The sequence below is a fragment of the Lepisma saccharinum genome, chromosome 2 (assembly GCF_977018435.1).
Source record: "Lepisma saccharinum chromosome 2, izLepSacc3.1, whole genome shotgun sequence".
NCBI classification, from domain to species: Eukaryota; Metazoa; Arthropoda; class Insecta; order Zygentoma; family Lepismatidae; genus Lepisma; species Lepisma saccharinum.
The window spans coordinates 72,632,411-72,648,966 of record NC_139230.1 but is presented as its reverse complement, the minus strand read 5'-3'; the positions used below and the strand labels follow the sequence as shown (position 1 = coordinate 72,648,966).

At 38.2% G+C, this 16,556-nt stretch overlaps 1 protein-coding gene across 2 annotated transcripts in view; it reads left to right on the top strand.

Moving 5' to 3' along the window:
• Positions 1-5,736: 5,736 nt before the first annotated feature.
• The window catches only part of LOC145984446 (uncharacterized), a 183,581-nt gene continuing 172,761 nt past the window's right edge, over positions 5,737-16,556 (top strand). Inside the window, exon 1 of one of the 2 annotated variants that reach the window (XM_083118108.1) lies at positions 5,737-5,861. In XM_083118108.1, the coding sequence (XP_082974234.1) occupies positions 5,824-5,861 (38 nt within the window). In that variant the 5' untranslated portion in view covers positions 5,737-5,823. The remainder of the gene's footprint in view (positions 5,862-16,556) is intronic. The other variant, XM_083118107.1, reaches the window with a different exon arrangement.

The window sequence follows — 16,556 nt, the reverse complement described above, 5'->3', positions numbered from 1 at the left end:
GAGAGTGAGTGGGAGGAATGTAAATTCCATTTTAGAACCGCACATGTTTTTACTGATTTCAAATTTAAATTCACATACATATTTTTATATTTCTTAGAAATTTATTCTCATTCCGTTTCCTTAAACATAATTCTGAAACAGGTGAAACTCTGAACCTTGTTTTGGTGTTGTTTGAAATTTAATAAAATGGAAAATCATAATTTTGTAATGCGAAAATTGCAAGCAAACTTACATATCGAAAAGGCTCCAGCTCCATTTTAAATAAGAATGGTATCGAGATGAGGTTCTTCTCATTATTGTTTCAAGTTATAAACGTCTGCTCTCATTCTTTTCTCAGTCTTGACTTAGAATTTTTTTAAAGTATAGTTCATGTGAAATTTATTCTCATATGGATTAATTGGAACTTAATCTCCGGCAAGAAACTAAAATTCGAACCACTATTCAATGTGTGCTTACTGGGGATTGGTCTCAGGAATCCTTGAGCGGTTAGATGGTCCGTAAGATCATTTCGGGTCACTAAATATGTAGTACGCGTATAACATGTACATAAGTACACGCACGATCTCTTAAAACATATTGATATCACAAGGCAAACCATATAACTTGATAACGTCTATCTTCTTGACGCCTCGTTCGACGCGCAGGCACAAGATTGGAACTATTATTAATTTTGTAATAACGGAGAACAATATATATATATATATATATATATATATATATATATATATGACGTATCTGTCAATTTTCAGGTAGATATCGGCTTCGTACATTGAACCCTAGAATACAAAACCTTGTATGAGAAACCTAAAAACAAAAATCCTCTTAAATTTTACGACTCGATTTACATTTTTCAAAATCTACTTAATTATTTACTTCTTATAATTTTTATGTTAAGTGCTATTAGTTTATATTCTTATCCTTTTTAAACATATATTTTTACATTTATTTAGACTTATTATTTATTAAAAAATATATTTTCTTATGAGTCTTGGGAAGAAATGATTTTTTTTTTCAAAAAATAAACATGAAGGTTGTTATTTGTTTGACAGCTAGTTAAATGTTATAAAACGTATACAATATCTTGTGGTACTAATCCAAAACCAGTCAATTCAAACCCAAATCAATCAATCAATTAACTTAGGAGAATTAATAAAATAGTTTTTAGTTATTTAAAATTTTCCACTTAATTCCTACTCTTAAACCTGTCAGAAATGAGCTCATAACAAACTACTGAATTTACTTCTTCTGATGTCAAATTTATTTCCTGAAACTGCCTGTGCAAAAATTGCAATTCTATAAATTTTACCGTATGGTTTGATGAAATATGTAACCAATACTTTATAATGAAAGTATAAATTTCTGAAAATTCCATTTGAAAAATTCGAAAGTGGAGGTCAGGTGCTTACTCCTCTGAAATAGATTGATATGTTATCTTACAATCGGTTATTTATTTTGAAATTTGTATCCTCCTCACACAAATGGGAACAAGCCTTTGATTAAAGCCTCCCCGATGGCGCAGTGGTAGCGTCGTTTTCTTGCAATCAATGGATCCTGGGTTCAATGCCCTGTGGAGGCACATTGCGTTCGGATCCCACGTTAACCCTTAACCAGGCGCACCTTTTTCACCACCTTTAGTAGGCGCGAGGGGATAAATTTGACCCCCAAATATAAAATATTATTTGTAATCAAGTAAGATACATATGCACCAAAAAAAAAATTTAGACTATGAAATTGACTATTTTCAAGAACTTAAAGTAGTTTATATAGAAAATACGTGCAATTAATTTTAATAAAATATTATGTGCAGACATTGCATTTTTAACATTTCCAAACTCTTTCTTGCAATAGTTAAATCAAATTATAATAATGAGGAAAGTGTGGAATGAGAAATACAAAAAATATTTTTTGTAGGGTATAACTTCAAATATTTATGCAAATTTAGCAATATACATTTTTTAAATAAATACAAATATATATTATTAGTACGTCTACCCTTTAAAAAATTGAAGTTCCAATACATATCAATTTGCAAAATCTCAATAGTTTTACACAACTAACTAAATGGGACCATTGTATTATTTTTTAAATTACTCCCTCTGTCCCATAATTATAGTCCGGTATGCCAAAATGGTAACGTTTTATTTATGTTCGTTTGGATACTTGATCTGCCAATTTGTACTGATCCTTGAGTAATAACGTTGTATGACTCATTCCCGTGCTTCATTTTCTTCTTCTGTATACACAAGTGTCAGTTTGAATATCGGACAAGTATTTTGTGACCACAAACAAAAGTGTACCGGACAATAATTATGGGACAGAGGGAGTATATATTATGTCAAATAAACTTGTCTTGTTTTTAAAACTTCATCTTCATCGGCAAATTTGGCATTTCTAATTTCTACGTACGTATTGGTATTTTCCACAATGATTGTTGTTGATATGGTGTTTTAAGTCCACTTTATGCACAGTAAGGCTAATCGGGACTGGATCTACAGTTTTTAAAAGTGGGATCCGAACCACTTGTGCTCCACCGGGTATCGAACCCGGGATCCCTTCATTGGAAGGCGACGACGCTACCACTGCGCCATCGAGGTGGCCCTTTATCCACAATGATTCTCACAGTAGTGTCATCTATTATAGGTGAAAATCCTCGATAGCAGATTTGGCATTTCTTGCAGTTGCAGGTGATCCAAGAAGACGTAAAACAATGTTCATTCTTCAGCTTCTTTAAATCGAGCTATTTTGTCTTTTCCTAGGAAACAAGTTTCATCTTCATCCAGGATATTATTCTCATCATCATGATATGTCTTAGAATTAGAAATAATGTACTCACTCAGTAACATGATATTCTACAACATGATATGATTTGGAGTCAATTATTCATCATGAAACACTTCAGATGAACTAGGTTCGAAATGTACACCGTGTCCATAAATATACTGTCATACTTTAAAGTGGTATTACGTCGCTTTGGATAATCGTATTTAAATGAAATTGGTGACATTTGAAAGAAAAACTCAAATATTTTTGTGCATGTCAACAATGGACACCAATATTAGCAATGGACAACAATGAACGAGATCAAACATAGAAACTGAAATAAATTCACTCCTGACAACAATGGACGATGCGGGTTCATTGTTGGATATTTAGCAGGCAGGCAGGTTACATGTGAATGTTTTCCTTTAAATTGTGTTGTTATTACAGAAGATTTAAGAACGTAGTTGGTGTGTTTTAGAATATCATTCCACGCAGAGTTTGGTGAAGGTTCAGCGTGCTTATAGGCGAAGGTTTCAAAATCAGGCTCCTTCACACACGTCAATTTTGAAGTGGTACCGAGATTTTGTGGATCGTGGCTGCATATGCCATTAAAGGAAAGGCCACTCAGGGAGACCATCTGTCAATGCGGGAATTGTGGAACAAGTGCGGGAGGCATTTGTTCGTAGTCCTAAGAAGTCTGTACGTAGAGTTAGTCAGCAGTTGAACATCCCTAAATCCACCGTATCTAAGATCCTGCGTACGCGACTGAAGTTTCACCCCTACAAACTGCAATTAGTGCACAAGTTGAAACATGATGACCCTGTAAAACGGTTAGATTTCTCTGAACATTTTATGTTACTAATGGAGGATAACGTACATCTGTTAGTAAAAATAATTTTCAGTGATGAGGCAACATTCCACGTTGGTGGAAAAGTGAACAGACATAATGAAAGGATTTGGGGGAGTGAGAATCCACATGCAATTTTGGAAGTTGAAAGAGACTCCCCTAAAGTGAATGTATTTTGTGCCGTATCGAAACGTCAAGTCTATGGCCCATTTTTCTTTCGAGAGGACATTGTGAAAGGTCCAGCTTATCTTGACATGCTCACTGAATGGTTATTTCCACAATTGGAAGAAAATGAAGGCAATGAATTTATTTTTCAACAAGATGGAGCACCTCCTCACTGTGATTTACATGTTCGGAAACATTTGAATGAGCGGCTTCCAGGAAGATGGATTGGATGTGCCGGAAATGATGATAATGTCTTCTACAATTGGCCGCCGAGGTCACCTGACTTGCCGGTCTGTGACTTTTTTTATTGGGTTACATAAAATATTGTGTCTATGTACCCCCATTGCCTCAAAACCTGCAAGAACTGCAAATTCGCATCGCTTCTGCAATCCAGTTCATCCCTGTGGATATGTTGGAGCGTGTGTGGCATGAATGGGAATATCGCCTTGATGTCTGCAGGGCCACTCGTGGGGCCCACATTCAATGTCTATGAGTTGTGAAATAAAATATTTGAGTTTTTCTTTCAAATGTCACCAATTTCATTTAAATACGATTATCCAAAGCGACGTAATACCACTTTAAAGTATGACAGTGTATTTATGGACACGCTGTACTCCAACTGCCACCGTATACACCCCTGCTGTCTTTCATACTACGAGCTTTCGAACGATTTCTTAGAAAAAATAATCATTCACTTTAAAACACGGTTACACAACACAGATAAAGTCTGTTAAAATATTTCACTTACGAAGCACAGTAAGCGAACGTTTTAAAAAAATGAACAACCAAAGATCACATACGTAACTTGGATTGATTGATTGGGTGTTTTAAGTCCACTTTATGCACAGTAAGGCTAATCGGGACTGGACCTACAGTTTAAAGTGGGATCCGAACCACTTGTGCCTCCACCGGGTATCGAACCCGGGACCCCTTGATTACAAGGCGACGACGCTACCACTGCGCCATCGGAGAGGCCCACACATACGTAACTAAGCGCGTGGGGCTAAATTTGACCCCATCAACTTTGGAGCAGCTTCACCTTGCTGCAATTACACACACAAAGAAGGAAATGACCTCGACAGTCGAATCAGACTGTTTTAGGAAGTTACTAGAAAAGCTAGCACCGGTGGCAACCAACAAGTATCTGGGCGTTAAGAAATACGTGTCTGGGGGTCAAATTTACCCCCGCGCGCCTAGTTAAGGGTTAAAATGTAGGTTCAGTCCCAATTAGCTTTACTGTGCATAAAGTGGATTTAAAATACCAACAAGCCTTTGCTTGATTTCCTTAAAGTAAACTTTATCGCATTCCATTTTTAAAAAAGTGTCTACATAAAAGTTTTCCCAGGGTGTAGATCAAGTACCACAATGCAGTACAACACGTGTACATTGATTTTAATTCTTTTGAAAAGGAAGATAATTCTTGTAAACAAAGCAAACGTTTTGTCTTTAGCTATTAGGTATTAGATTTTTTGAACACACATTGCTCCTGTAAAATTATTTGATGGAGTACAAGTGCTACAACTTGAATCTACAGATTTTAGGGGGTACAGTACCTCCTTCAGAAATAAGGAGGGAACGTTTACCCCTGTACCCGTCTCCCACGTTCCTGCTCCACTGGATGTAGAAATGACTTGCTCAATCGTTATTTAGAATCCAAACTACACGAGGTGTGGCTGATGGATAATTTTGTAAGGCTGAATAGACAACATGCTTAATATATTACACACTTCGAGTTTACTTGAGAATGTTGATATTACTCAAGGACTCTCCATTGTTTTCTTGATTCAACAATGGATAGCGGACAAACGCGTCATTTTCTTACTTGAGATGTTTACATTCGAACTGATGATAAGAAGAAGGTGCGCACATTGTTGAAATCATGCAATATGAGTCCACGCGTTTGAAATAGTTTTCACACTATTCCTATTGACTAATCGAAGCACTTCTGCCCCCTCTCATCACGTGTAATAACTATGTTCGCGAGGCGCGGGCAGTAGATCTTGCTGGTACACCGTGCAGTGTGGTGCAGATCGCAGACTGTGACAGCAATAATGAGGTTCTCCGGCTTAGAGCTTGATCTTGACCGACTGTAAGTATAATCTATACAATTTCTGAATCCGTTCACTTCATTATTATTTTCGTCTTACATGAAGAATATTTTTCTGTTATTGCTAGAGTGAAATGATCCGTTCCAAAAGTTTGACAATGTTCTATGTAAGTCTACATAATGCCAAGACTGAAACTAAACTTAAAGTGGGACCCCAATGTCAACGTGATTCCGAATCGAACCCGTCACCCGTTGGGTATATAACGTCAGAGTGAGTCAGTACGCCATCGGGAAGGAACGAAACATCCGTGGCGGAAGTTGTTGTTGGTGCTGCTGTTTATTTCGGTCTCTCTTGGCCGCATTTTGTATGTATTAAGTTAATCGAGATGATGATGTTGAATAATGATGGAATTTCAAAAAGATAGAGAAATAAACGACTTGACTGGGAACTTTAGGAGAAAATATTGCAAAAAAAAACTGCCACGCGCTCGGTCATCGAAGCAACTGACAAATCTTAGTACGGTTAAAATTATATAGATGCATCAATTACTTGGTTATTTACACCCCTCGTACAAGTCCAAGCGATAATATGAGTTTGATCAGTGCGAACACTCCCTTCTAAACAGGGGTAGAAGAAGCAACAAAACAGCAACCCACGCCATCATATTTCAAATGTTAGAAAGCATGCATGTATGTTGTACTTTAGTTTTCTGTTTACATTCACTATATTGACCAAAATGTTAAATGCCAGCTGCCAATCAAATCCTAGACAGGGGTAGTGCGCTGTACCCCTGGTTATGTGGAGTCTTCACCGCTGTGTTTGATTCACGATTGGTGCTAAATGCATTAAGGCCAATGTGTGATTAAGTTGAAAATTTGAAATTTCAAAGGTGCATTGTAAATTTGACGGTTGTAAGGCATTACAGAAATGAACTAATTACATCCAATATATGTTATGTTGAGGAATTTCTTGTTGGAAATCTATGCGCACATTTAATGCAGTTAAATTAAATACACGTTTCTTTGTTTTAGGTTACATAATATTGTTTTAGAGTTGCAACAATAGGAATGTACTATGACATACCTTGAGCGCTGAAAGAATAGAGGGAGACGATTCGGGTTCAAAATGAGGGGCTTTCAAAGTGCTGAAAGCGCTGTTGCCACACACGTGATGCCAACCTCCAGGCTATTGAAAGACTGAAGTGATTCTAAATTCTGCTAAAGTGTGTTGGCAGGCCATGCCCCCCCCCCCCCTCCTCAAGCCATGAAATTTTTAAATCTGAACCTGTAAAATGTTACTAAAATAACATCGCCGATTTTTCACCTTACATAAATGAATAGGTTTTTTGGGTAGAGAGGTAGTCTCCAGAAGTCTGCTGTCTCCGATATTGGGTACTTTTAGTTTTATAATCATTGACACAAGGCTACCAGCAGTGGCAGCGATTGGAGGAGCATGGGGGCAGTACCCCCACTATTTCCACTTTTGCTCCTGCACTGTGGCCTCAATGCTAACCCTTGTCTACCCAGACCCGGTCGCATCACATATTGGTTCGGATCCCACTTTAAACTGTAGGTCCAGTCCAAATTAGTCTATCTTTGCATAAAAATGGACCTAAAACAAAAACTCAAACTTGTCTACTAAGAGCAAGTAAATCGTCCTTGCGCCCCAGTTTTGGCACCCAATCGCTGCTACTGGCTACCAGGTGAAAATGTCTCTCTCCCTTATTTCTTTTGTTAACCACAGCTTGCTACGATGTTTCATTGCAGGCTATGGGTTTCACATTTATAATTATTTATTGTAATAATAATTGCTAATGCGTATAATTTAATTTATAAATATATTATTTTCTAAGCATAGAATTATCGTGGCAGTTCAATGGTTTTGGTATATGAAAATAAAGGAAGTTTGAAAACAATCTTAACTTATGAAACTCAGAACTATCCGAATACTTCTGACCAGTATCGACGATTAGGTGTCAAAACGTGGGAAGGGGAGTGGAGCAAGAACAGTTATTCTTAGTAGACAAGCATTAAGAGGTCATAGTACGGTGGCAAAAAAGTCTGGTGCAACTGTCCTCAGCCCCCCCCCCCTCCCCCACAGCCACCACTCCGCTCGCGCGCGCGTGCGTGAGGATTGTGTGTGTGTGTGTGTAAGAAACATGGATCTGGCCCCTCTCTCAAGAAAACCCTGGGTACGGGCCTGTGTGTTGGGATTTTTTGATTTGATTTAGTTTATTTTACTTCGCGTTTTGTGCCTATTGGCTAATTTGCGAAGATGGGAATGAGTGATGAAATGATGAAATTGATGAATGGAGATTCACAAACAACCAAGCCCGACCGTGATTCGAACCCGGGACCCTTGGCGTCGCAGCGCGATGTGCTAACCACTCGGCCACAGGGGCGGGCTGTGTTGGGATCTATAATAATAATAATAATAATAATAATAATAATAGTAACGATGATGATGATGATGATTATTATTAACGATACTTTGTAATAATGATTATTAATAATTTATTATTATTTTCCAATGAATGTCGTTTTATTTTCAATTTATGTATTTGTTTTTGAATTTTTCAACTTGCATTTTCGCTCATTCACTACAGTTAAGTTGTATTGCGAAGTTTTACCACACAATTAATTACAATGGTTCGTTCAACCAACGGAATGGGTTCAACATAGTACTTGGGAAAGATGAGGCTATTCGACGACTACCGATAGTGTGTTTTAGTTTTATTGGTGACCTCAAACTTTCTATCGATTTCCTTACATAACATTTACTTGCGAACTAAATTAGGGAGGATAATGAAAATATTAACACAAGAGAATGACACCAGGGTGATTAAAAAAAATATATCATTCGAAACGGCGAGTGTTTCTCAAAAAGACAAGTTGTAGTAATTCGTATTATGTTTGAATAATGATCGGTCTAATTCAGAAGGAACGTATCAACGTAGCAAATCTTGATACAATATGTTGATATGGACCTTCGTATTCAGTCCGTATCTCGTATCCGTGACCGTATCTTTTTCAATGCGAAGGGTCCCGGGTTCGAATCCCGGTCGGGCTTGGTTGTTTGTGAATGTCCATTCATCAATTTCATCATTTTCATCACTCATCCCCATCTTCGCAAATTAGCCAAGAGGCACAAAACGCGAAGTAAAATAAACTAAATCAAATCAAATCAATTTTTCAATGCGCACACGCTATACGGATAGTTGATACGGATGCTTGTGGACATGGCTTTAAACGTTTCAGGTGCCTATAACGTAAATATCCCCCCCTGAACATTGCAACATGCCATGGAGGCTTTTGGGGATATGGAGGTAGAAACCTACACATTCATGATCTCGGCCAATTGTGGAGGTGATGTGATCAGCAACACGCTCCTCTCCCACCCTCGGTTGCCACTAAGTATACATTTACTAGAGCTTGATTGAGTTCCAGAGCTGATCCATGCATTGACATTGCTTGCAGGATCCGCACCTGAAATCTTCCACATCGGGAATCGAATCCCCTTCCGACTGAACCACAGCAACTCATATATAAAAAGATATTACTATAAATATTTCCTTATACATGCGCTCTTATTTCGAAGATAAAGAGTAAGTAATATGTAGGTGGTATTTTCACCACTTTTCGGCCACATGTTTGAAGTGTTAAATGTACAAAGTTCAAATGAAAGACAAAATAATGGATTTTGTCAATTTTCAGATATTATGAGTTTCTATGTCAGGAATCTACGAAGACCGTTACGACATAGACACTCACTAACGAAAACTAGTTTTTCAGCACCTATTCGAAAACTTTGACCAAACATTAATATATTTTAAAACTCTTTTTGGTTGTTATACCATGCAGGAAATTATATAAAGTTTCAAAACATGTTTCATACAAAAGTCGTTTGAAATTAAGGAACCTATCCAATTAGGTGTCGCTTGGTCCACCTTTAATAATAATAATCCTTTGCGCAACAGCCCATGAATGGCCTAGGCGTACCTACTGACTGCAGGTCTCCCTCCCACGCTTTCCTTCGTCACCTCTAAGCGTGGAGATCTTCAACCAGTATTGGAATAGTCGGAGGGTCAGTTCGATGTATCCCCAGCCGTTATAGGTCTCCGTGACCGGATTACGCTCACTCACTCGGAGCTCCCTAATTTCCTCACGATGGTGGATTGCCACCGGCCCTATACGTAGGCCGAATAAATTCCGACCTGAGCCGGATTCGAACCTATGCCGTCCCGCAGCGAACGATCTTTATCATTTTCAATTTCCGAGTTATCTCCGGGTATCTGCCATACTGATGTACCAGTAAAAGTAGAAACAGTAACTGAGCAGTAGAGTGCACGTTTGGGTTTGAGTTTGGCTTTAAGTCCACTTTATGAAAGAAACGCTAGTCGGGTCTGAATCTACAGTTCAGTGGGATCCGAAACATTTGACTCCACCTGATATCAACTTGGCGAATGGGTGCAAAGTAAGGGGGTGTGGGAGCCGGATGCTTTATATCTCTAACAATCCTCCTTATACAGTATTTTGTCATTAAACGTTATTTTCTTTAGGATATTTGCGTTAAAAGGAGGATGTGGTTTATTTCGTTCACAGACACTCCCTAGGGCACCTCACAGCATCAGAGTTGCTTTTTAACTAAGTATCCCCCCACATCGGGTATTCAGCTACTTGAGGCAAATTAATCTTCAAATATAAATTATGATTTCGCTGTGAAACCTTTACGCTTGACTTTTCTTGAAGTCGTCACTCTCATGTGGCCTTGATTCTATGTGGAATCATTGTTGACAGGAGCGGTGCAAAGAACGCGTCGCCACATGACCGAGGAAACGAGGGCTTGGCTGACACGTTGTTTTGCAACATTACGGCAAAAGACAATACCACCCCAGTCACAAGTTAGGAACACAATTGAACAGATTTTACGAGATGACCTTGTGGACGACTAAGTAGGCCGATGGAAGTATGTAGCGGTAAATTAAATGTTAGTACGTACCAGTGGAATTCAACTTTCTTCTTTCATAGTATATTCTCTTCCAGCTAAATTCAGTCAAAGCAACAACATTGTGATATCTTACGTTGCTTTTCCATCACTTTAGTTTATTCACCTTTTGAAGAGTGAGTAAAAAAAACCAGTGCTTCCCGATTGATGGTCCGCGGAACACCTAAGGAGTCGCGGTAGTCAAACGTAGATTCCATGATACCAGGAATAGCAGAATAAAAATATTTTACCATTTCATTTCAATCCATCGCTTTGGCACATCCCACCCTAGATTTTTAAAAACTGCAATCATTATTGCACTTGTCTGATTGTTGTCTTTTGTTGATGTCTTGATAACGTTGATAAACATTTTGAAATTTACTCAATTAAATGAAACAAAGCTACTGCGCTCACATGGTAGTAAACAGAAAACAACCTACTTTAAAGTGAGAATCTTTAAAAATGTGTTCCTTTTGTTCAAAGAAAAGTTTGAACCATAGGCATTTCCTCACATTTTATTTTAGTTTAAAGACTCTTACAGACACCACGAACAGGATATGACCTAGTTAATAGTGTTCATCATAATAGTTTTTCACACAAAAGACAAAGAGCAAACTACGAGAAAACGTGAAGGTGTAATCTCAAATATAGAATAATGCCATACGCTGAATGAAACAAGAATTTTAATAACGTATTAATATGTACAGTACGTCGTTATTGGACAAAGTGCATTTTTTATCTCAAATGTAGAATTATACCATACGCTGAATATACTATTAATAACCTATTAATATGTACAGTCACAGACACTTCTGGTTTGTAATGACCCTATTGAAGAAGCACTGAATTTACATTTCTCTAAATTGAACAGTCATGCCAAAGAGAAATACGAGATGAAGATTGTCGGAATTAATGTATCGTGTTCTCGACATGGAATAATACTCGGTCCACGTTAAAGTAAAGGTAAAGGTAAAGTGTTCCCCTGTGCATAGCACCACGCCATGAAGGCGTATAGGGGATGTGGGGGTAACGCCCCACACTTTCTTGATCCGGTCGTGAGTGGGGGTGATGTGATCAGCATCACGCCCCTGACCGCCTTTACACCCCAGGGTTTCCCCCAGGTACCCATGTTATTCGACGCTGGGTGGGCGCCGGGGCCGTTTCCACAGTTAGAAAAGTTCCCGGATTTGAACCGGCCGGGGATCGAACCCGGGACCTTGAGCATGGTAGTCAGACGCGTTACCGACTGAGCCACCGCAGCCACATTACGTTCTTTTATTTAATGTTGTTTGGGAACGAACGGACTGGGTACATATTTTCACTCCTTGCATTACACTAAGTTCTATATTTTACAACTATACAAATGCTTTGAACGAAAATAATACCTAGAACAACGTGAAAACACATAGACAAAGATAAGTTTTAACTTTCAAGTGAATGTCCATATAACAGTAAACGGAGAAGCATGATGTGCGAAACATGGGATATTTCACAGAAAGAATGCGACTAATTTTTACATACCTGGTATCTATCAATAGACAATGAAACAATTATCAGTGAAATTAAGATGCATTTGCTTTTTCAGGTGCTGAGGAAGAAAACAGACTGACTGGAGAAAATAAGATATAGTGTTATTGATAGTGTGTTGGAAAGCGTGCAGAACTTTCATCAACGAGGCCTGGATTCGATCCCTACTATGGGCAATAATTTTATTTTTTTCTAGCAGTGAACAAGTATATGATATTGTTTTCTAGGCATTTTGACGAAAGGATACACATCAAAATTAATAGTTTAATCTGTCCTTTATATAGGACAGGATAGGATATAGATATTCTCTATCTTGGCGAAGGATATCTTCTCAATGGTTCTACGATTCTCCAGTCACCTCCACCCACTTGTCTTATTTCTTCTTACTCACGAAATACCACGAATCTAACGAGAACACACAGATATAGTTAGAACAAGAAACATACCTCTCATTGAAGGTTCCAGGCTCGAGTCCTGGAATTTTTTGGGTGTCTATTTATCATCTTCGTCTAAAAATAATTCCTCACTATTCCCGTGATTAACCTAGGGATAGACCAAAGCTACTCAAATAACAAAAGTACAGAAAATGCAAGACACACCTGCTAAGCCATGTTATACCTTCGGAATTAGCAATCTGAAAATAAACTATCGTTTTAGTCGACATCTTGCAAAAACGTTTCGTGTTGTTTCGTTTGGAGTGTTGGTTATCGTGTCGGACTAGCATGCGAGCAACCTCAGTTCGAGCCCAGCGAAAGTTAACATTTCTTTTGTCTAATTTCATCCAAGCTTATTTATAAAACTGAGGTTTCTTCAAAACCTTTTGGATTACATTCCACTTCGTATATTGGTAATCTGAAAGCAGCAAAGATGAAAATTTGTTGTTCCGAAGCGACGATGTATATGTGTATATGTTGAAAAATCACAATTATTAGCGAAAAGCATGCAACCATGTTATCATCGAGATCTCTTCCTACTTGTCAGAGCTAATATGGCGGTAGCTACATTCTGTTCTCCGTGGCCGTGCGGTCTAAGGTACCTTGCTTTGAACGGCATGGGTTCGATCCCGGGTTCAGTCTCCGGGAATTTTTGATCTGGTGGCAACCCACCATCGTGAGGAAATTGGGGAGCTCTGAGTAAGTGAGCGTGGGAGGGAGACCGGCAGCCCGTAGGTACGCCTAGGCCCTTCATGGGCTGTTGCGCGACGGATTATTATTATTTATAAATAAATAAGACAAGTGGGTGGAAGGGACTGGAGAATCGTAGCTACGGAACCATTGAGAAGATATTCTTCGCCAAGATAGAGAATATCTATATCCCTTGTGATAGAGAACCTATTAGAAGAATGAAGGACAGTTTAAAATATTAAATTTGATGTGTATCCTTTCGTCAAAATGTCTAGAAAACAATATAATATGCTTGTTCAATGCTAGAAAAAAATGCCATGGTGGGGTTCGAACCTATGCCTCGCTGATGAAAGCTCTGCACGCTACCCAACACACTATCAATAACACTACATTTTTTTCTCCAGTCACTCTGTTTCCTTCCTCAACACCTGAAAAAGCAAATGCATCTTAACTTCACTGATAATTGTTTCATTGTCTATTGATAGAAACCACGTGTGTAAAATATAGACGCATTCTTTCTGTGAAATATCCCATGTTTCGCACATCATGCTTGTCCGTTTACTGATATTTGGATATTCACTTGGAAGTTAAAAATTAGCTTTGTCTGTGTGTTTTCACTTGCATGTGTGTGACAAGAGTGATGTAAACATGTAGTGTAGTTGACAGTGTGTAGGTTAGTGTGCAGAGCTTTCATCAGGGAGTTAATAGTTTAATCTGTCCTTTCATTCTTCTCATAGGTTCTCTATGACAAGGGATAGATATTCTCTATTCTGGCGATGGATATCCTCTCAATGGTTCCGTAGCTACGATTCTTCAGTCCCTTCCACCCACTTGTCTTACTTATTTACTTTCTTCATATCTACTCACGAAATACCATTAATCCAACGAATACACACAGATATAGTTAGAACAAGAAACACACTTCGCATCGAAGGTTTCAGGCTCGAGTTCTGGATTTTTTGCTACGGTGATTATTCCTGGGTGTCTATTTATCATCTTCGTCTAGAAAACATTCCTTACTATTCCCGTGATTAACCTAGGGAGAGACCAAAGCTATTCAAATAACAAAAGTACAGAAAATGCAAGACACACCTGTCAAGCCATGTTATACCTTCGGAATTAGCAATCTGAAAATAAACTATCGTTTTAGTCGACTATTTGCAAAAACGTTTCGTGTTGTTTCGTTTGGAGTGTTGGTTATCGTGTCGGACTAGAGTCGTTTTCACGTTCAGAAGAGACAACGGCGCTTATGGAGAAACCGCACAGTGTTGCCAATACAGCGCTAGCTCATGTCGCCGGGAAATGATGACCTTCCTTCACAATGAAGGTGTTACATATTTTGTATATATAATGATAATTATATGTAATTATTAACATTAATATTATACTGTGAACGTTACAGTTACCCTTTTTACTATGATCCATTGCGATCACTACACACGCGAGTGTAATGCACGAATATGACACTTCAGAAATCACTTAAAAAAGTAAAAATCACTGAGAGCTCACACAACTGAAAACACTTTTTCGGGAGAGGGAAAAAGTCTAAAGAGACCAAAGCAGATCTCTCACTCAAGTAAGGGGACCCTGGCACATGGGTTAGATTCAAGTTGCAACCCAAACAAACAAATGAGTTATGGCCCACGTGAACTGATAAGACGCGAATGACTCAAGCAAAGCATATCATATTTCTATCTTCGAGCCCCATATTTTGTCACGTGTTGGAAAGCCTTTCAAAGGTTAATATGGTGTCTATGAAATTATGTGTACGTTGGAAACTGAAAGGTGATCTTCATTTCAGCATTAATGTCGACAGTAATGTATACGAAAACAACGTGTATTTGCGACAGCACTAATGTTGCTCACAACAGCAGCATTGGAAATAATTGTCAATTATTAAATTTAAGTAATTTCAATTCTATTATAACAAACTGCATGAAGTTCATATTTTTACTGAATGGAAATAAAATAACAACTGGAAAACTTTGTGGTGATAGCCGGAATGCTGCGGTGAGTCGGCTCAAGATGGCCAGACAACGTCTCCTTACTTCGCGCGCGGTTCGGGCTAAAAAGAAACTCCAAATGCATGGAAGTAATATTTCTGGGAACCTTTGAGTGGTTATAAAAAATAATTTCATTATTTTCTCCACAACTTTGTCGCTGGAAGTTTTTACTTGGAATTACAGAACAAAAAATGGCCAGCGACGACATTTTCTACTGCACGAATATAAAAAATCTCCACATACTTTATTTGAATATTTTTTAATGCAAATATGCTTTAAAGTATTGATAAATTCTGAGTACCACCGTCACCTATGACAATTAAAAAACAGTGTCAATTTTTTTCATAATGAAAGCTTCAATTTTACGGCATGTTTCAACGTTAGGAATGAAAACAATGTAAAAATTGTGTTTTCACAGAAAATTTGCGTTTTTAATTTATCTAAAATTATGTAAGCAAGTTACCAGTTTTTTGTGTTCACCATCGTATTCTCTACAAAATTTCCTGCAAAACTGCAGGTACCGATTTTACTTAAGCTAAATTTGTAAATCCAGAAATTTGACACCAGCGCGCTCGTATTTCCCATAAGAAAAGCATTGCACATAAGAGCCCATTGTGTCTTCTGAACGTGAAAACGACTCTAGCATGCGAGCAACCTCAGTTCGAGCCCAGCGAAAGTTAACTTTTTTTGTCTAATTTCATCCAAGCTTATTTATAAAACTGAGGTTTTTTCAAAACCTTTTCAATTACATGACACTTCGTATGTTGGTAATCTGAAAGCAGCAAAGATGAAAATTTCTTGTTCCAAAGCGACGATATACAGGGTGGCTCAAAAAGTCACTTAGCTGCGCCGGTACAAGGTCAATGCAGCGCGCAACATGGAAATGGTGATAACCGATCGTTATCAGACCAAGGGGGATCCACATTGACGCTACGCGAGCGGTCAGCGTCCATCTTGATGTCCGCCATCTTGAATTCATCTTCAGAATTTTAAATTGGAAGGGGATGATATGATATATCAAATCAGGCTAGAATTTCACGGGAAATGGAATGGTGAAGGTTGTTTTGACGTATCTTTAACCAGTAAAACGTTTTGACTG